This window comes from Peromyscus maniculatus, chromosome 13 (assembly GCF_049852395.1).
Source record: "Peromyscus maniculatus bairdii isolate BWxNUB_F1_BW_parent chromosome 13, HU_Pman_BW_mat_3.1, whole genome shotgun sequence".
Classification (NCBI taxonomy): Eukaryota; Metazoa; Chordata; class Mammalia; order Rodentia; family Cricetidae; genus Peromyscus; species Peromyscus maniculatus.
Genome location: NC_134864.1, coordinates 20,850,856 through 20,871,897, shown reverse-complemented (window position 1 = coordinate 20,871,897; position 21,042 = coordinate 20,850,856). Strand labels below are relative to the sequence as shown.

Below are 21,042 nucleotides of genomic sequence, written 5' to 3'. Positions count from 1 at the left end.
TTGTATCCTTCTTGACTCTAAATCCAAAACCATGTGACTGAAGCTGCCAAGTTCTGCTGCCTGTAGGGCTAAAACCTGGCCCTCTCCATGGCTTCCATTTGCATAAACTTTAAAAGACTAGTTGATGTCCTTTGCTGCACAGGCTTTCCTTTTTACAAGCTGCAGGATTGCTGGGTGCGTTGTCCTGAGAGTTCCACTCCCTTTATTTCAGTTAGCATCAGGCTTTCCTTCAAGCTCCCCACCCCCTTAAGAAGGACTTGGCTCCAACAATTACGGCCTTGGTGTTCCTTTTCTCCTCAAACTGTACATTTTGTATTTCTAGTTGTCCCTCTCGCTCCTTCCGCTGTAATTCCATATAAGAGGCTGTCTTGAAATCTCCTTCCCCAGTGACATTAGCTCAGGACTCTTCAATTTAGCCTCAGGCAGACTTTTAGAGCAAGGGCAAAACGCAGCTACGTTCTTTGCCATATCCTAAGAATGGTCTGTAGGCCACTCGTTAAAGTTCTTCCCTTCTGAAACCTTTAAGCTAGGCTGACACAGTCCACATGGCTCTCACCATTATTGTCTTCTAAGCTCCTACCAATGTTAGGTTCAAAGCAGCACCGCAAAGGTAAACCATCTAGGGCAAGGGCATCTAGAACCCATCAATCTGAACAGCCAGCATCAGCTCAAAGATCCAACCTTGTTGACTGTGAAAGGGCCCCCAAATAGCTTGACCACACAGCAGCCATGACAGGCTTAAGGGCCTAGACACAACTTCTGTGACAGGCTTACTGGCAGGCAACACCCAGATCCAGGAAAAGCCTTAAGCTGATATCACCCAGGGGTCCACCCAGGGATGAGGAAGTACCTGACATCCCAAACATTTCAACCATTAGATAAAGTGGCCAGATGTCCCTGAGTCTAGCACATACCTGTTTTTTGTTTTACAGATACCCCTAGACAACTGTCAGCCAATCAGGGTCCTGGACCCTGAAAATTCCCTCACCCCAATCTCTGCTATGATAAAAACTCTGCCCCACCTGAGCTCTGGGCTCTCTGCTCTCACCACTGCGTCGGACAGACAGAGGGACCAAGCTCTGGAGCTTGAAATAAAGGCTCTTTGCTTTTACATACGGGATTCGGTCTCCGTGGTGGTCTTTTGAGGGTCCCTGCGATCTGGGCATAACATTGACTTATGTAAAGTCTGCTTGCTTTTCCACCATTTGTCCCTCCCACCCTGAGACAACCTTGGCAGTTCTGTGTGGAACCAAAATAAGACCAAAATGCTCTCACCCCAAAACTAAAGGCCTAAGACTGCTCCTTTTAGCTACAGGCCATAAGTTACTGGAACAGGCGAGAAGTTACTGAGACCAGTCAGTTCAGATTCCAGAAACCAGGAAGTGTAAAAGTACAGAGTCACAAGATAGTCACGAGGTAATGCCTGCCAGACTATGGAATGTCCTCTCCCTGGTTTCCAGGGTAACTGACCACAGAAATACCCCCACCTGAGGGCAGCCAATGAGAAATGGTGGCGGGCAACCACTCCCTTAGAAGTAATTTCTAGAAGTCCCTAGAAGCGAGCCAATCAGAATTGTACCTGTACTAGCACCCCTAAATGATGTAACCTTGTGACTTTTCCCTTTAAAAACTGAGCTTGCAGACAGGTGGGCGCTTCCTCCAGCCTCCACTGCGTTGGATGTATTGGACGAAGTCCCTGCCTAGGCTTGTATTGCTTTTGGATATCCAGAATTAAACCTTGCTTTTGCATTCCGGCATGCTCGTCTTTGGTGGTCTCTCTGGGGGTCACGATCTGGGCACAACATTGAACCCCAACAAACTTTCTTTCTATTCATGGAGGAGTCTAGCTCAGTGGTCTCAGGGTTCCTTCACTTACAACTAGGATGGCCCACTAACCCCGCTCCAAGTGTTCAACCACTTTTCAGAGCCCCAAAGTCTTCCACATTTCTCCAGCAAACAGCACGGACAGTCTTGCCACAGCAATTCTCTGTTATGCCCAGATCGCAGGGATCCCCAAAAGACCACCACAGAGACCGAATCCCGTATGTAAAAGCAAAGAGCCTTTATTACCTTCAGGCTCCAGGGCTTGGTCTCTCTGTCTGTCCTATGCAGCAGTGAGAGCAGAGAGCCCTGAGCTCAGGCAGGGTGTTTTTTTTTTTTTTTTTTTTTTATCATAGCAGAGGTTGGGGTGAGAGGATTTCCAGAGTTCAAGACCCTGATTGGCTGACATTTGTCTAGGGTATAGGGTAGGGTATAGGGAATGTTTGGAATGTCAGGTACTTCCTCTTAGATGCAGGCCCCACTGGGTGGGGTCAGCTTATGGCTTTTCCTGGGTCCAGGTGTTGCCTGCCAGAAGCAGTGTCTGGACCTCTAAGCCTGTCATGGCAGCTGTGTGGTCAAGCTGTTTTGGGGGCCCCTCCACAACTCCACTCCTCGGTACCAACTTCTGTCTTTGTTACACCATAATGAAGGCAAGTTTTAAAAGAAAGCATGTAACTGGGGCTTGCTTACAGTTTCAGAGGTTTAGTCCATGATCATCATGGCAGGGAGTGTGGTGGCGGATATGGTACTAGAGCAGTAGATGATACCTCACATGATCCACAAATTGCAGAGAGAGATGTTAGTTATTTAGCTGCGTTGTGTTCTTACCCTGCAAGGAGGTGTCACGAAACACGACAGAATCCGCTTATAAGAGTTTTATTAGAGATAAAGGGACAGAGAGTGCTCAGGCCTGTGGGAGAGACACGTGCGTGGAGAAGAGGGAGGTGGGAACATGGTGCTCCACTTTAAAACCGGCTGGGGGCGTGGCCAGGTCACGTCACTACTCCACGCGTGTGAGTAGATCACACGGTCACGTTGCGCGCTTACGTGGCCATGAAACGTCACGGATCCTGGTTATGAGAGATGGCTATCTCGACCTGGAACTGGCTAGGCAGAGGTGTCCAGGTCCGCCAGGTATCCTGGTTACGAGAGACGCCCTGACCCGGAAATGCCTATCCTGACCTGGAATTGGCTAGGCGGAAGTGTCCGCCTGGTATATGCGACCATGGGGGCGTGTTGTGAACCCTTCAAGAGAGACAGAGACCAAGGGAGAGGGACGAAGAGGGAGAAAAAGACAGAGAGACAGAGAGAGACCAAGAAAGAGAGACACTGGACCTGGCACAGGCTTTTCAGTGAAAATGGCCTCCAAAGGCTCATGTATTTCAATACTTGGTCCCCAGTGGAACTATTTGGGAAGGATTAGGAGGAGCAGAATTTGAGGTTTCAAAAGCTCATACCATTCTCAGGAGGCTCTCTCTACCTTGTGGCTTTCTCAAGATGTAAGCGGCTCAACCACTGCACTAGCACCATGTTCTCTTCCCATCATGATGGTTCTTATGCCCAGATCACAGGGACCCCCAAAAGACCACCACGGAGACCGAATCCCATATGTAAAAGCAAAGAGCTTTTATTTCAAGCTCCAGAGCTTGGTCCCTCTGTCTGTCCGAAGCAACGGTGAGAGCCCTGAGCTCAGGGGCAGAGGTTTTTTTTTTTTTTTTTTTTTAAATCATAGCAGAGATTGGGGTGAGGGGATTTCCAGGGTCCAGGACCCCAATTAGCTGACAATTGTCTAGGGGTGTCTATAAAACAAAAATTAGGTGTGTGCTAGACTCAAGGACATCTGGCCACCTTATCTAATGGTTGGAATGTTTGGGATGTCAGTTACTTCCTCATCCCTGGGTGGACCCCTGGGTGATATCAGCTTAAGGCTTTTCCTGGATCTGGGTGTTGCCTGCCAGTAAGCCTGTCACAGAAGCTGTGTCTAGGCCCCTAAGCCTGTCATGGCTGCTATGTGGTCAAGCTATTTTGGGGCCCCTTCATAATGGTCATAGATTTACTGAAACTGAAAGCTCCCAATAAGCTATTCTATAATTTGCCTCAGTCATGGTGTCTCTTCACAGTGAAAGAAAAGTAACTAATGCACAACTCAGGATGAAAAATATTCTCTAATTCTCCGAAAACATGCCACCCTGCATCATTGACTATGTTCTCTCTTTGCCTCCCTACAGATTCTGGCAACACCTCTGCTGTTCTGTCTCTCCAAATTTGCCTTTTTAGGAAATGAATATAAACCAAATCATGTAGCAAGCAAGAAACCAATACATGTGGGAACACAGAGCATATTACTGCTTCTTAATGGAAATGGACCCACTACATGGATGCCTCGGAGTTCACTTCCGGTGCCAGATAGCTTAACAGTGACTGCAAATGTATGCATAAAAGCTTGTGTGTGTGTGTGTGGTGGTGGTGGTGGGGGCAAAACAACTTGACCACACAGCTGCCATGACAGGCTTACTGACAGGCAACACCTGGATTCAGGAAAAGCCATAAACTAACACCACCCAGGGATGGGCCAGCATCTAAGGGGAAGAACCTGACATCCCAAACATTCCAGCCATTAGATAAGATTAGATAAGATCATCAGATGTCCCTGAGCCTGGCATACACCTATTTTCCTTTTACAGATACCTCTAGACAAATGTCAGCCAATCAGGGTCCTGAACCCTGGAAATCCCCTCACCCCAACCTCTGCTATGATAAAAAAAACACTACCTTGCCTGGGCCTGGGGCTCTCTGCTCACATTGCTGTGTCGGACAAAGAGACCAAGCTCAGAGCTTGAAATAAAGACTCTTCGCTTTTACATACGGGATTCGGTCTCCGTGGTGGTCTTTTGGGGGTCCCCTTGATCTGGGCACGACAGTGCGAACATCTATTTCTTTTCTCTTTTGCAAACAAGACAGAGATTAAGAGAACAAATGGTAGTGTTTATTAAACTAAATTAAAGTATATGGCCTTTTGAGACAGAATTTCCCTCTGTAACTCAGATTGGCCTTCATCCTTCTGGAGCCTTAAGGCCTTGAAGTGCTCAAATTATGGGGTAAACCACCACACCTGGCGGATTTCTTAAGCAATCAGCAACTGTTTCCCAAGGCAATTGTACCATTTTGTGTTTCCATCACTGGTAATTTTAATTCTCCCATACCCTTGCTGTGTCAATAACTATGGCTACTGGAACAGGTTTTGAAGAATCTCATTATGGGCTCAATTTACATTACTCTGATGGATGATGACACAGAGTTAAATGTTCCTGGGACAGGCAGGGATCTTTCAAAACTGAGTGAGATTAGAAAGAATCTTGCCAAGTAGAAAGAATCTTGCCAAGTAGAACACGAATTTGTCTTTCCTTTAGGTCCCCTGGTTTTAAGCTTATTCTTCTATGGTTGAGCTGTTGCCTTATTCTCCTCAGAAATCACCAGACTTTCCCTAACACTGCAAATCTGTACTTCTTTGTTTAGACTCAATTTTACTTCAAAGGAAAATACAAGCTACAGTTATGAATCATTTGGGTTTTCTTAAAGTTATTGTGGCAGATGTGAGGAGCTTTACATTTCTGCCTTTCACCCTGTCATATATATATTTGTGTAAGTTGGTTTTCCAGAAAATGTCTCCCGTGCTCACATTTTATTCCAGATACTATTATTCCCCCATTAGTCCTCTCTTCAACATTTCTCAGAGCAATTATCCTCCAACTTGATCTTAGCAAATACTCTAATGTGCCTGAAAAGGATTAATATTCTTCACAGACTATTTCCCAGAACTAAATCCATAAGAAGATACTATGAAGCATATCTTAATATCATTAGGAGGTAGAAAGGAACAGAAAGACCGCTAGAAATGAGGTTATTTCAGGGGTGAGAAGAGGCTGGTTGATAATGAAGTAGATGACACAGTATGGAATAAGCAATGCAATTGAAAGTTGGTTTTAGGGTATGTTCCAGAATTAAAGTTCCTTTAGTAATAATGAATTTTCACCGTCTAATGACTGTGCTCCATAAAATTTCATCAGTGAAGATTTTGATCATTTAGTACCCTTACACTTTCAAAGTAAGTTCTATTATTAAAAAATGTATAATAATGTTCAATGTTGGTGATGGGAGGACATTGTTTATCCATCCATGGTTGATATGGAAAATGAAGAAACTCAGTTTGGAAAGTGTTCCTCTGTATCGACAGCCTGTGAAAACAATACCTACCATGGTCTGTGTTTGTGTTACGTATTACTAACTCAACAGAGATCACATCTCATTTATAGTGCAAGAAAGATGTAAATTATTGAAAGAAATCTAACTCAGTCATGCCGTGGGCTGTTGATCTTTAACATGCCTTTTTTTTTGTTGTTTATGATTGCTATTTGTATGACATGTGTGAGAATGGGTCCAGGTGAGCCATGCTCCGTAAGTGGAGGTTAGACAACCTTTAGGGTTGGTTCTCTTTCCACCTTTACATTGGTTCTGGGGATCGAACTCAGCCCCTCTGGCACTGAGCCATGTTACTGGCCCTGGGCTGTCAATGTTTACATACATTGAAGAAAACAGAGATAAAATATACTTATGTCAGGGAAGTCACTTTCTCTCTGTCACGAATGCAGCAAGGCTGAAATGAAGATATGAAGCCGCCATGACAGGAAGCAATATAGGACACTGTGCTACCCGAGACAACAGTTCTTTCAGTAATTCCCTTCAAAGAAGACCCTGCAACTGACTTTAACACCCGCAGTGCTCAGCTGTAACAGGAGAGGTAACTCTTAAGTTTACTGAACAACCAAATTTAGGGAATTATTCTCATCTACTTTACTAGTTGTGTTACAGACCACATTTAAAAATTTGCACCCTCAGGAGGAGAAGAACTCACCCTCCAGGACTCAGGGAACGTCTCAGAAGAAGGGGGCGGGGCAGGGCGGGCAGGGGGATCAAGTGTAAGAGCAGAAAGATGGGGAAGAAGGCTGTGAGGTGCTGTCCTCTGGACTTGACAGGGCTGTTGCAGGCATGAACTCAAGGCAGCTGTGGTTCCCTACAGAAGACCTGGACAAGATCAAGCTAGTTTCAAAGAGTAAATAGAACTAAGAAAAAATGTGTACCCTCATCTTAACAGAGAGTAAGAGTGGATTCCAAATAGGGATGGCCGAGTTGCACTGTTCCATACTGTTGGTCTGGCTGGGCAGCACACATGAAACTACATTTAACATAGTAACAATAACCAATATGATGTATTAGAAAAGCAAGTAGAGCAGACTAAAAACTCAAGGCCACACAAGACAGCCTTGCTGATGTGCCAACGCTAAGTGTCTTCCTAAAGGTCAGGGGAGCTAACGCAATTTACAAGGTCATAGAGAACAACATACCACCAAGTCATTTCTTCCTTCTTGTTTTCCAAACTTAAGTGTGATTCTTGTTTTTATTTTTAGAGAGGAAAGCCAACTAGCCTTTAGTATAACCACAAAAAATTACCCATTCCCTGAGTGTTGACAAAGACCAATATCCCACCATTTAAACACAGGGAAAAATTTCTGTACTCCAGGGACTATAAAGCCAGCAGGATCAGAGAGGACCAGAGGAGAGGTAAGGCTGTAGTTGGTGGTCTGTGGTGAATGAGAGTCCTGACACCTTCCCTTGTCCCCTGCTTGCACCTGTCACAGACGGAACTGCACTGAAGTTCCTTCAGTATGTGCATCCTCATTCTTTTTTATTTCTAGGTATTTGAAATGAGTTCAGAAGGGGCAATCTACTCATCACATCCAAGGCAGAGCAAGCATGTTTGGAACATAAATTTTTGGTTGATTATTAGAATAATACCACAAATTGTCAGCATGTGGTATTGGGAAAGTGCTTTTTTTTCTATTAAATCATGTTTTTACTTTATTTATTCTGTGTCTTATGTCATGTATCTTGATCCCATTCATTTCCCCATCCCTTCACATCTACCCTCCCCACTACACCCCTCAAAATAAAACAAAATTTAAGAGTATAAAGGGGAAAAAATTAAAAATCTCATTGTGGAAGAAGCTGTAGTATGACACAGTGAGTCACACAGTTAAACTCCATTGTCCATCTATCTTTACTTGCAAGTCTTCATTGCAAAGAGTCATTGGTCTGGTCTGAGGTCTCTGGTTTCTACTATATTATTGATGATGGGCCCTCACTGGAACTCTGCTCATATATGCTGTTGTTGCCCTGTGTTGTGGAGATCCTGTAGCTTTGGGTCTGCGGGTCGGGTCCCTTCATGTGCTCCAGTAGATCATAGATGAGGTAGATGTTGGTGCAGGCCAAGCCATAGCTGGTTCTGAGCATGAGTAGCTGTAGGGTTGGTCAGACCGCCAGTTCTCCCCTGTCCTCATCACCAGGCTGAGCTCTCCAGCATTGGGGCTAATTCACCTCTTGAAGCAATGAGAAAATGGCGGGGACAGTTCTCCTGCTTTCACACCCCCAGGGGCAGCTCTCCCACACCTACACCACCAAAGCTAGCTCTATTGTGTTGCCCAGGCAAGGTAGAGGGGTCACTCTTCCAGCTGCAGCTGGTGAGGGGGAGGGACAGTCTTCCTGCTCTTATTATCCCAGGGCCAGCTCCTCCACCTGTTTCAGGCATTTGATGGGCAGGGGTGGGGGTGGGGGTGCAGCCACCTCTCCCTTGCCCATGCCACGACATGTCAGTAATGGGGACAGCTCTCTCTTGCTCACAACACTGGGGCTGGGTCACCCTCACTTCCGACCAGCTCTGTTGTGCTGCCTAGGCAAGGAAAAGGGCCTGGTTTTCTGAGTGCTGCAGTTGGTAAGGGAGAGGGTCTGCTCCCTCCTCTGTTGCAGGCAGTAAGGGGAGAGGGGTAAGGGGGGCATCTCTCTTCCTCCCACACTACTTCATGACAGACAAGTAGTGGGGACAGCTCCTATGCTTACAACATCGGGGCTGGCTCTATTGTGCTGCCCAGGTGAGGTGCAGGGCCTGCTCTCCCGAGTGTCGCAGCTGGTGAAGGGCAGGGATGGCTCTCCTGCTCTTGTGACTTCAGGGCCAGCTCTCCTATCTGCCTCAGGTGTTGTTGGTTGATGGGTGAGTGGGGAGGGGAAGGAGAACAAGTCTCCCCAACTCATGCACAGCTTGCTATTTTTGAGTCACGGAAACAGTTTTAATTATCTGGCCTTGGGTTACTGTTAGCAATTTAAAAGCTGTGTAATGAGAAACCCAAATGTTATTAAATTCTGGGAGAAAACGAATGAAATTGGTTAGGGAAACCTAGATAGATTAATTTGCACCAGTTGAAAATGAGAAAATAAAATGATAAGACTTAGCTGGACACTGACTTGAGGGAATAGAAGTAGTAGATCTTTGTGTTGTATTTATTTCATTAAAAAAGATAAATATGGATCTTTATCAAATAAAGTACAATAAACCTCCACATTTGCCTTAATTATCCCAATAACATATGTAAAATTTGGAGAACAATAAATCATTTATATTAAGTACTACTTAGTTGTTTTCTTTTCTACAAAGGATAATTATTTGCTTTCTCCTATTAAAACTATGTTTTGGATTCTACAAGACTATTTGGACATGTTTTCTGTTACTGCAAAAAAGCAAGTCCTAGAGACAAAGGGATTTAAGCAATACCTGGGTACTGCTTGTAGATCTGCAAGTCAGGAATCCTGCTCTGGGTTCAGCTGTGTTCTCTGTTCAGCTTTTTATCAGGCTGAGCTCCAGGGGTCAACCATCAGCTAGAGGCTCATCTGTCTCCAGAGGTCACCTGCAGTTTCTTGCCACATAATCCTCTCAAGGCCAATAGGAAAGCCTCTGCAGCTTGCTTTGAACCTCCCTAACTTGACCATGATTCACTTCTAGACCTCCTTTTATGTGGTTCACTTAGTTAGATCAGACTCACGGGAGATATGCAACCTTTAAAATCCGGCTGATTAACAATCATAGGCACTGATTATTCTGAAGTAAACAAAGTAGGGTTTAATTCATTAACTAAAACAGAAACCACAACTGCAGGTGATGGTGTGACGGAGTTCTACAGAGCAGTTCAGCAGAGAAACTAAGAGGTGGTCCTGTGAAAGGGACATCTGGGCTGAGACCAGAGAGAGGTAAACGAAGAACAGTCTGGGTGGCAGTTAGTGTCTGAAACAAATTCAAGAATAGGTTGTGTTGTAGATTATTATTTTAAGATGTGTTACATTTGTTTATGCTGTGGCACATTTGTTTAATGATGCAACAATTTGTTGCATTATTTTTTATGTTGCATTTGTTTAACTCTGTGAAGCTGTGTTACTGTGCCTGTCTAAAACACCTGATTGGTCTAATGAAGTGCTGAATGGCCAATAGCGAGGCAGGAGAGAGAAATAGTCAGGACTGGTAGGCAGAGAGAATAAATAGAAGGAGAAATCTGGGAAAAAGAAGAAAGAGTAAGACAACAAGGAGAGGCGGACATTAGGGCCAGTCACACAGTCACACAGCCAGTCACGAGTAAGAAGTAAAGAAAGGTATACAGGAATAGAGAAAGATAAAAAGCCCAGAGACAAAAGGTAGATGGGATAATTTAAAGTTAAGAAAAGCTGGCTAGAAACAAGCCAAGGTAACGCCGGGCATTTATAATTAAGAATAAGTCACCATGTCTGATTTATTTGGGAACTGGGTGGCAGCACCCCCCCCCCCAAAGAACAAAAACAACCAACAAAAAGGTTGTCTTCCTAAAGTGAATTCTTTTAAAATCTATTTGTTCTAACATTTCTGGATACCTTGTGTGTTCCATGAGTTCCAGATGCCAAAGCTATTTTCTTTTGCCTTCTACAAGGGCCTTCCAAGCCCTCCATCCCCTCAACCACAATCGGTAGTATTAATGACACATGAAATATGCTCTTGTATCATTGATATGATGTTTGAGCAGTGCATCACAATCATTACCCAACTGCATGCACTAAAAAGCCTTTTTAGGCATGGGTAAGTTTTACAGGCAAATGTGAACTTAAAAGTCAGTATATTTTAGACAAGAGAGAAAAAGACTATTTGTTATTGTTTGTCTTTTAACACAGAGTCTTGCTATTACAGGTGAAGGTCACCATGCCCAATTTAAGGCTTTTATTTCAAAGTGGTTTCCTTTGAAGTTTACTTCAGTGCACATCCTACTGTTGTATCCCTAAGTTGGGGATACTGCTCACATTCTCAAAAATTTTCAGTACACTGAGCTTCACTGAAAGAAAGTCAGGAACATGGAAGTTGTAATTTTGGTGTTCATTTCCTTCTTATCCATCATTCTCTTCCTTCCACTCAATTAATAAATAATTCAGAAATACCTGAAAATCCACATCAGAAATGTTGCTCAACCCCATCTTACTTCATTGTCCCAAGGATGCCTTCCTTCCTTCAAAGCTTTTCTTCTGATCCCTTGAATAATCTTTGCTGGTCTTCCTACTAATTACCTGTTCTCATTCTCTACTTCTACATAATAGCCAAATTATCTTCTGAGAATTGAAAACAAAACAAAACAAAACAAAAAAAACAACTCATTTTTTTCCTCCTGCATGTACTTTACATTCTAGTGGGACAGAATTGGCCAAGAACAAACAAACACCAAACTTAGAAAACCAACTGCCAAACTTCCAAACATGTGACAATGAGTCAAAAATAAATAAATAAATAAAAAGGCAGGGTAATAAGTACAGTAGAGGGAGTGATTTTAGATATACGGTGACATAAGTGCTATTACCCCAGCTAAAGACATACCTAGTCAAACACAGTTGAGATCAATGTCTTGTTGCAAACAGGCAACCAGAACATGAGATACTGCAGCAACTCTTACTAAGAGAGCATTGGAAAGACTACGGAATCTGGCTTTGGAGGTTATTCTGAGGGCGGGAGAGGATGTCGGAGAGCAGAAGAGCTTCTAGGAATAGATATTTTGACATGTATTATCCAGAGGACAAGAAGAACAGAGCGAAGCTGTCATTCTAAGTGGTCAGAAAACAGGAGCCACTCACAATGGCTACATGTTCGGCTTCGTGGTTTAGGAAACCCAAATACTAGAGTTTGTTATGCCTGTCACCATAAAGGCCAATGAGCAGTTAGGAATTAAACATTTAAGCTGGCTCTGTTGAGATCCAGTGCTCTGACAGGGCAGCAGACCACTACCTTAAAGAAATACTGCTGTATCTCCTCCCAGCCAGCCGGCTACACAGGGAGCTGCTGAAGGATGGGTACATAACCTTCATTTAGGAATCTTGCTTTTTCCCTTGTCACCCAGATTTATGAACTTTGTGATGTCTGTGTCTCTCGTTATCAACCCTTCATGTTCCTCTCTCATTTTATGGACATCTGGCTCCAGGCACTTCTTGAAATGCTCAATCTTAAGTGTCTTGGATATCACCCTTGTACTCCTCGACAGGTCTCTTGGCTGCGGGGCAGGGATTAACTCAGAACAAGCCATTCGCAGTGACTGAAAAGCTATTAAAATCATGTATGTGCAAACTCTTTTCTACAGTATCAGGTACAAATGTGCCCTTACAACACAGAATACAAAGGTGTCTCTAGCCATCCCTCCTGCCCACTGTAAGTATGGAGGATGTTCTTGTGTTTGATGTATTCAGACATGATTGTGGAGTTTTTTTTCTCACTTTCTCTACTATGGCCACAGTGGTCTATGTGATATTGATGTTTGGTGATTGTTTATGCTCAAGAGACTATGTGGCTTAGTTGACAATACCAGGCCAGATGCTGGCAGGACTACCAAGGGTTAGCTGAAAGGACCAGTCTAGTCTCTGTCTATACAGGATTATGGGGTTTATTAGTTTTTCTTTAATATTTAACTGCCAAAAACGGTCTCTAATTGCAATGTATTAACTCTTGCTCATGGTTTTATTTCCTGTGTTACTCTTTAGGGTACTGAGTTCCTACAGTTTCGGTGACTATGTTAGTTACTTCTCCATTGCTTTGATAAAAACTCCTTGACCAGTGCATCTCATAGAAAGTGTTTGGGCTTACAGTCTCAGGATTAGAGTCCTTGATGGCAAAGTGCGGACATGGCCCTGAAGCAGGAAGTGAAGAGCTTGCATTCTGAAGGACAGGCTGGAAGCAGAGTGTGAACTGGGAGTGTTGTGAAGTTCTGAAACCTCAAAGCCTGCCCCCTACCTTTCCATCAAGCTTCCACCCCCTAAACCTACCCCATCAGCACCAGCTGGGGTCCAAGTATTTAAATGGATGAGACTACAGGGAGGCATTTATCATTCAAACCACAATGAAGGTAACAGCAATTTACCCTTCCCCCTGTAAATGTCTGTAGCCCAGGCAAGCCTTGAACTGTGACAATTTTCCTGCCTCACCCTCCTCAGTGCTGGGATTACAGGTGTGAACCCCTAGACTGAGAGCTGTAGTATATAGTAAAGAGGTAAGTGGTAATGCTAAACTGAGGAATTTCTTTTTTTTTCCTTTCAAGATCTAAGTGGGTGAAGGGAGGGGGTGAGAGCAGAGATTTCTTAACTGTCCAAAATAGATGTCACTTCTCATGAAGGCAGGGTACAACCAGGAGACCAAAGACAGTATGTTCATTGCTGACTGTCTCAGGAATTGTAATAAAGTAGCTACTGTAAATTTCAGAAACTTCTAAAGTCTCAGATTCATCTGCTCAATTCATTTTTAAAAATAGGAATCTGAAGTTAAGAGTACATATGTAGCTCTGATGGGCCTGCACGGTGCCAAGCTCTCTATAAAAGGCTAGCTAAAATCAGGAAGACACTCTTGGGCTCTAACTCCATGGTCTGATTCAACACACTTTTATGAGATTCATTCATATTCTATTTTATTTTTAATTCATGAGTAGTGTTGCACTGGATGAATGTTCCAACTTACTCATTCTCCCACTGATGGGCATCTGGGCTTCTTGAGGATTTTGCTATCCTAAGTACAACTGCAATGAGCATTTTTGTACAAGTCTCTTTGTAGATAGAGGGTTTTATTTCTCTTGGCGAATACAAGATGTGGGATTGATGTGTCAAAGGGTAGGTCTGTTTTTGACTCACATGAAACTGACGGGGCCATACTTTCCAACAGTTGTAGAACAAACAGCCTTTTTTTTTTGCTCAAAGAATAGCCAAGTGGAGACAGCAAAGGATCTATAAGGCCTTAACTCTGCCTGTCACTAGTGAAGGTCTGGAGCCCTGGAAGACTCCCTCCTGATACCCACTATGGCCACATGGGTATTAACTAGAGGAAAAAGGAGTTCAGGCAGCACATTCAACTGCAGCAGGTATGTGACAAATCTTTGTTTCTTGAAATTCCATTACATTATTATCAAGCCCTGGAAGTGGGATTTCTGAACATGAAGATTTAAAAGGTTGTTTTCTGAAAAAAGTGACAATTGTTAGCAAAAACCTGATGGTATGTCTGGGTGGAGCCACATCCCCAACCTTCTTGGTAGCTTTTAAAGACGCCCACCACTCTTCTTCCGCAGGCAGTGGGCCTTCATATAATGGAAAGTAGAAACTGCCAGAAACAGGATGTACCCTATTTCTTTCCAAACTTGGTTTCCTTTCCTCCTTCCTCCAGTCACAACGAAGGATTCTTCCTTTTCCTCTTCATTTCCATTCTCCCGCCTTAGAACCGTTACTATGGTTTGAAAGTCCCCTCCAAAACTCACACTGGAATCTGCCACTGCAAACAGTATGGCTGCAACATTACTAAGAGTCGGGTCCTTTAAGAGTTGATGAGGACATTGGAGTCCTGTCCTCAGGACTGGATTGCCACCACAAGAATGGGTTCCTCATAAAAACAACGACGGATTGTCTCCTGCCCAGCCACTGAGCTGACACTGCGCGATGTTATTCCCCTTTCTAAAGCACCCCCAGAACCAAGAGGCAGATAAACTACTGTTTGTAATTTAACCAGTCTATAGTATGGTTATAGCAGCAGAAGAGACCAAGACAGCCAACCCTGACATGTGGGCACCCCACAGGCCTCAATATAGTGGACAGTGGACTGGGATTTCCAAGGTGTCAACAGTAACACTGATCCTGAAGCCTGGAATGTTGGATGACTCCCTGTGTTCGAGAAACTACCTTGCAGAGTGCATGGGTAATCCAACACGTGCTCTCACCTTGCAATTGTGTGCAAAGGCAGCAGCAGCAGTGTGCAACAGGTACCCAGACAAAATGAGTACCATCGGTGGTGTCGCACAACTAACGGGTCCTCACTGGACCGTCACCCATCACCCACGGGCGGCGCATCTGTCACTCCCTCCGGGCTCTCCACCGCCTTTCCGGGAGAACTGGCTCTTGGGTTCCCAACTGGCCTCAGTTGCCGAGTCCCCGGGGCTGAAGGCGGGGTGGGAAGTGAAGGGGGAAGAGCTCAAGCCGCGCCTGGCCAATGGCAGCTCTTGAACTTACACCTCCAGACGTCAGTGCGGCAGTGGAAACGGATGTCACACAGCTGGGTCGGAAGCGTCTCCCTCCCGCCCGCCCGCCAGCCCGCCCGGCCCTGGAGAGGGGCGTGCACCCCGAGGCCTCCGAGCGCCCCCGGCGCGGCGGGAGGGACGCGCGGTTCCGTCAGCGCGCGCGCGCGCGCGCGGCCCCGACTCCCCCCGCCCCCATCTCCGCTGCCTGCGCTCGCCCAGGGTGAACCCCCGCGCGCCCCCGCCCCCGGGCGCGCCCCCGCGGCCGGCTCCGCCCCCTCCCGGAGCGGGCGGCGCGCTCCTGCGGCGGCGGCGGGGGCGAGCCGTGTCGCGGGCGCGCGCACCGCCGCCGCCGCCGCCGCCGCCGCCAGCCGGCCGAGCCGCAGTTAAAATGGTCCGAGCCGGGGCCCGGCGTCGCCCCCGCCCGCCCGCCCGCCCGCCGCGGCGCTGACTGACTGAACGAACCGGCTGGTCCAGCCGGCCGACTCGCCTCCCTCTCTTCGCGTCCCCCCCACCAGCTCGCGCCCATCGTTCTCCCGGCTTCCCGGGAGACCCAAGCATGTAGCCCGCGTCGGGCACCCGGGCGGCCCGCAGCTGACGCTCGCTCGCTCGCCCACCCCTCCCCGTCCGCCCCCCCTCCACTACCCCCCCCCCCCCTCGCCCGCTCGCTCGCCCGCCCGCCCGCCGTCGCGTGTGCCGGGTGCGCAGCGCGGGCGACCCCGCGGCGGGCAGAGGCCCGGCCAGCCAAGCGGCCTGCCCCGCCGCCGTCGCCGCCGCCACCACCGCCGGAGCCCGCCCCTCGGGGCCTCCCCGCCCGCCCCGTCCCCGCTCGCCCTCCTCGGGGGCCTTTCTATATGGGCCACCTTCTCTCGAAGGAGCCGCGTAACCGCCCGAGCCAGAAGAGGCCGCGCTGCTGCAGCTGGTGCCGCCGCCGGCGCCCCCTCCTCCGACTGCCCCGCCGGACTCCGGCCAAGGCGTCCCCGCACCCCGCGGCGGCGCCCCGGAGCCGGGACTGCTTTTTCCGCGGGCCCTGCATGCTCTGCTTCATCGTGCACAGCCCCGGCGCGCCCGCCCCCGCCGGCCTAGAGGAGGAGCCGCCGCTCTCGCCGCCGCCGCCGCCGCCGCCGCGGGACGGGGCCTACGCCACCGCCGCCGCCGCCGCCGTCTCCTCGCAGCACCTGGCGCGGCGCTACGCGGCCCTGGCCGCCGAAGACTGCGCCGCCGCCGCCCGCCGCTTCCTGCTGTCCTCGGCCGCCGCTGCTGCCGCCGCCGCCGCTTCGGCCTCGTCGCCCGCGTCCTGCTGCAAGGAGCTGGGGCTGGCCGCGGCCGCCGCCTGGGAGCAGCAGGGCCCGAGCCTCTTCCTGGCCAGCGTGGGGCCCGTGCGCTTCCTGGGACCGCCGGCCGCCGTGCAGCTCTTCCGGGGGCCGCCGCCGCCCCCGCCGCCGCCTCCTCCTCCTCCGCCGCCGCCGCCGCCGCAGGCCGAGTCCCCTACGGTCCTCGAGATGGTTTGCAAGCGGAAGGGGGCCGGGGTCCCCGCCTGCACCCCCTGCAAGCAGCCCCGCTGCGGCGGCGACGGCGGCGGCGGCGGGGGCTGCGGCGGGGGCGGCGGCGGCGGGGCTGGAGGAGGAGGAGGAGGAGGGCCGGCGGGGGGAGGTGCCTCGCCGCCGCGGCCGCCCGATGCCGGCTGCTGCCAGGCCCCGGAGCAGCCGCCGCCGCCGCCGCCGCTGCCGCTCTGCCCCGCGCCCGCCTCTCCCGCCTCCGAGTGTGCCCCGATCGAGGCCGCCGGGGATGCTGTCCGAGCTGGGGGCGCCGCCCCCTCCTCGTCCACCCAGCAGCAGCAGCAGCAGCAGCAGCAGCAGCTGCATCAGCATCAGCCTGAAAGTGGCGACGCGGACTGTCAGGAGCCCCCCGAAAACCCCTGCGACTGTCACAGGGAGCCGCCCCCCGAAATCCCAGACATCAACCAACTGCCGCCGTCCATCCTGCTTAAGGTGGGTCTGGGCGAGAGGCGCAGGGATGCTCGCTGTCCCCGAACCCGGCCCCCCACTCCCGCCTCCGAGGCTCCCTCTCCCTCTCTCTCTCCTCCCCCCCTGTGTGCGGAGGAGGGGGGTTCCTTGACAGCCGGGGGACGCCGGAAGGGGAGACTAGGAAGCCAGTGGGGCCTGAGCTTTCAGCCTGGTTTTGAAGTAGAAAAAGTTGGGCGTTTGCCAAATGCCTTGGTAGCTTATGCCTGTTAACCTACAACTCGGGGGTCATGTCTTGCATTAGCAGCCCCCGAAGTAGAAGCTACTAGATTTCTGTGGGATCTACGTGCGTTCCCGAGCAGTGTGTACAGAGTGGGGCTAGACTTTGCATCCTGGTGTTTGAAAGTTTTCAAGTTTGATAGCTGCTCGGAAGTGGCAGTCACTTCCTTTCTGTTAGCAAGCACTTACCGTGATCAGTCACTGTATCTGAGCTTTCTGTATTACAGATCTCATGGATTTCTCCAGTTGATGCTGTGAGATATGTCCTGTTCATATACACGATATGCAGAAAGAAACTGACATTTTCAGTGTTTTGGGGCAGATGACATAGATTGGTTAGCCTGGAAGGGGAGGAGTTTTGATTCTCTGGTGAAGCTAACAGTCTAGTTGGGCTTGAAGTGGTTGAATGGTTCGTTCAAGGTCACACCCATAAACTAAAGGGTACACTTGGGTTGTGAACTAAGGAGTTTTGGCTAGCTTGACTTGAACCAAAGCAAGCCCAACCACCCTGTTGTTGACGCTGGTTTTCCTTCCTACGTCTTTACCTTTATATACAAACATGGATTATTACCATACGTCAGAAGTCCTTTTTTCTTGGGGGTTGGGTGAGTGCAGTGTTGAAGTGCTCGGTGGGAACTTCCTGTCACTTTAAATTACCAAGTCAGAGTTCCAGTTGGGTCAGGACAAACTTGGTGATCGAGTTTGCATTCCGTTATTAACTTCTTTCCCCCCTTGTTTTCTGTCTTTGTTAGCACACCTCTTTCAGTGTGGATGCTATTTAAATAAGACTAGCCAGAAATAACCTTCAGGAGAATTTGGCTACTTTTATTGTTACTGAGGTAACTGTCACGAATTACAATTACAATTATTCCTGTACCTTATTTGATGAGACTTTTTGCATATTTATACTTCTGTGTTTGGATCTGTTTCACTGTGACATCGATGCTCTGGTGAACAATACAGCAAAAGAGTGGGCAAGTTTACCATTTCCTTGTGTCAAACTGTGATGATTTAATTATGCAGGTGTATTCTTTGGAGGAGTAACTACGGTGTGTGTGTGTGTGTGTGTGTGTGTGTGTGTGTGTGTGTGCAGGGGGTGCATTTGAGGGCAGAGGAAACTTTCTCAAGTCCTTTCAATCGCTGGATGACATGGATAAATAAAGCGTCAGCAAACATTTGGTAGAAGTTTCATGGCTGTCTTATTTTACAAGTCAGACTTGTAGAAGCAAACTGAGATAAACTAAGACTTTTCTCATTTTGCCTAAGTCCTTATATCGTGAAGAAAAGGGCGTTGTTTATTATCTTTTCTGGTTTATTGTGACAGTCTCACTGTGCAGCTCAGGCTGTCCTCCACATTCTTGTTCCTCTGCTTCTGCAGTTTGAGTGCTGGGATTACAGGTGCACACCACCATGCTAGTGTAGAACATGTTAAATTTTAAATAATAAGAAGGGGCGTTATCTCACAATAAAGGGAAACTCTAAAGGGGAAATTATCTACTATGTTCTAATTTTTTTTCCCCAAAGAATTGTTGAAAACTTGGTCTGGGAGACATTTAGGACTTGCTTGTTGTGTTGGAGTATTTGGACATGGTACATAGATCCCTATTCTTTGTGCTAGAAGCTTGAGTCTCAGTCTGAGTATCAAGTCCTAGTGGTATTCCATGAAGTTAGTTGGGCCAGGATGAATTGGAGGGATTTTCAATGTCTGCCAACCCACATAGAACTTGTAAAACAGTGGCTTTGTGAATACACATGTCTTGTTCATTGGTCTAGGTCACCGTTACATACACTGTCGTAGTTCTGAATGAATGAGTGAGTGAGTGAGTGAATGAGTGATCAGAGTCTGGGTTGGGATTCACTATGCATGAGTATGCTGTGCTGCTGAGGGAAGGTTATGGCTGACATGAAGTTGAATCACGTTAGAGCTGTAGGAAGATGGAGGTGTTCTGACTCTTGTAAGGACCTGAGGTGTTTGCTTTGGGGAGGAAACCTTGGAAGCCATGGCAACTTTCCTCCTCCCTGTGTTAGGCAGGTTATGTCTGCAGAGGCACAGATTCTATCTCCCTGAGAGTGGGTTAGCGCTTGTATTGCTGCTGCTGCTGCTGCTTCTCCTCCACCACCTCCTCCTCCTCCTCCTCCTCTTCCTCCTCCTTTGCAAATTGTTAAAAAAAATGGAGGTTAGGGGAAGAGTTTAGGGAGGAAATAGGATTTAAAGGAAGTTTTGGGGGAAAAGCCACTGTGCTTGCCCAGTTTCTTCCAAGTACAGCAAAGTCACAAACTAGGCTGCTTGTGACTCTCTTTATTTTAGTGCTACATGCGCCTTTCCTGGAAGTGCTCCAGCACTGCCAACCAAGACAGAGTTGGCTTTGCTTCAGCCGAACCCGGCCATTTCATCGTGCCCCCCAGAGCTGGAGTAACCACTGTTGACAGCTGAGCTTCCTTCTCCAGAGCCACACCATCTCGTGTGTTAGCCACTAGCTCATGTGTGTACATGTACAACTTCACGTTCAGGTGGTTTTCAGTGGTACGGGTCAGATTTCAGAAGTCCATAGTCACATGTCCTCAGTGCCTCCTCTACTGGACTGTGCTGTATAGGACATTTCCTTCATTGCAGAAAGAGCTGTGTACACTTAAACTCCTCCATCTCCCCCTCCCCCATGCCCTGGCATCAAATTGTCCATGTGCTGTAATTGTTGTGGCTAATGTGATTTGGAAGTCTTTTTTTTCTGTACCATATAGTTTCCTTCATTCTAAACCACTGCTTACTATCCCATAGTAATCTATTGCCTTCTGTTAAGAGCTAGTTCCAGTTTTATTTTTGCTACTGGAACTATGTGTGCAGAGGTTGTTGATACACCCATGGTAATAATTTCAAGGCCGGGGATTAAGGAAGTGGAATTCTGGGTTGAAGAGTATGTGCTTGGCAGTTTAGAAGCCTCTGGTAACAATTGGTCCTCTAAAAATGGAACTTCTTTCTTGAAATAGTAAGCATTCCTGGAAATTGTCATTACGTAACTCAAGAACAGGAAGTGGTGGCTGAGACCCTCTAGTTGCTCCCACCCCTTAGTAAATACCAAATAGAGAAGAAATGTCTCATTCAAAGACATTTGAGTGAATGGCCTACCCAGGGCTGGAGCCCAGTGCGTTTCCAGCTCTACACATCCTTTGGATATACTGTTAGGAAGACTTGAATACTCCCTCAGCTCTCCTAGGGAGTTTATGAAAGGCATTCCTGAATTGGGGGAGTTGTTTGCTTACTGCAGACACCTTGTAGGCCATTGAATTCTTACAGTGTGGTCTTTATAAGAAGTGTGAGGAGCAGAGGCTGGCTCTTCGAAGGTCAGCTCTGGGAATAGCATTTTTGTTAAGGACTTAAGCTTGTTATGTTAGGGCTTTGGTTACTGGATTGCTTTGAGTCAAACCAGCCTTGGATTTTGCTACTTGTTGCCTTTACAGCTTTAAGCCATTCTACATACTGAAGTCACAGTTTAATTTGTATGACGTAACCACTGTTCAACAGTTTTCCTGCCATGTTTTTTGTTTGCATGCATGGC

The 21,042-nt window shown here is 47.7% G+C and overlaps 1 protein-coding gene across 2 annotated transcripts in view; it reads left to right on the top strand.

Moving 5' to 3' along the window:
* The first annotated feature begins 15,978 nt into the window (after positions 1-15,978).
* Positions 15,979-21,042, top strand: part of Fbxl17 (F-box and leucine rich repeat protein 17) — a 456,752-nt gene continuing 451,688 nt past the window's right edge. The window contains exon 1 of one of the 2 annotated variants that reach the window (XM_076549746.1): positions 15,979-17,236. In XM_076549746.1, coding sequence (XP_076405861.1) covers positions 16,100-17,236 — 1,137 coding nt within the window. In that variant the 5' untranslated portion in view covers positions 15,979-16,099. The remainder of the gene's footprint in view (positions 17,237-21,042) is intronic. The other variant, XM_006996260.4, reaches the window with a different exon arrangement.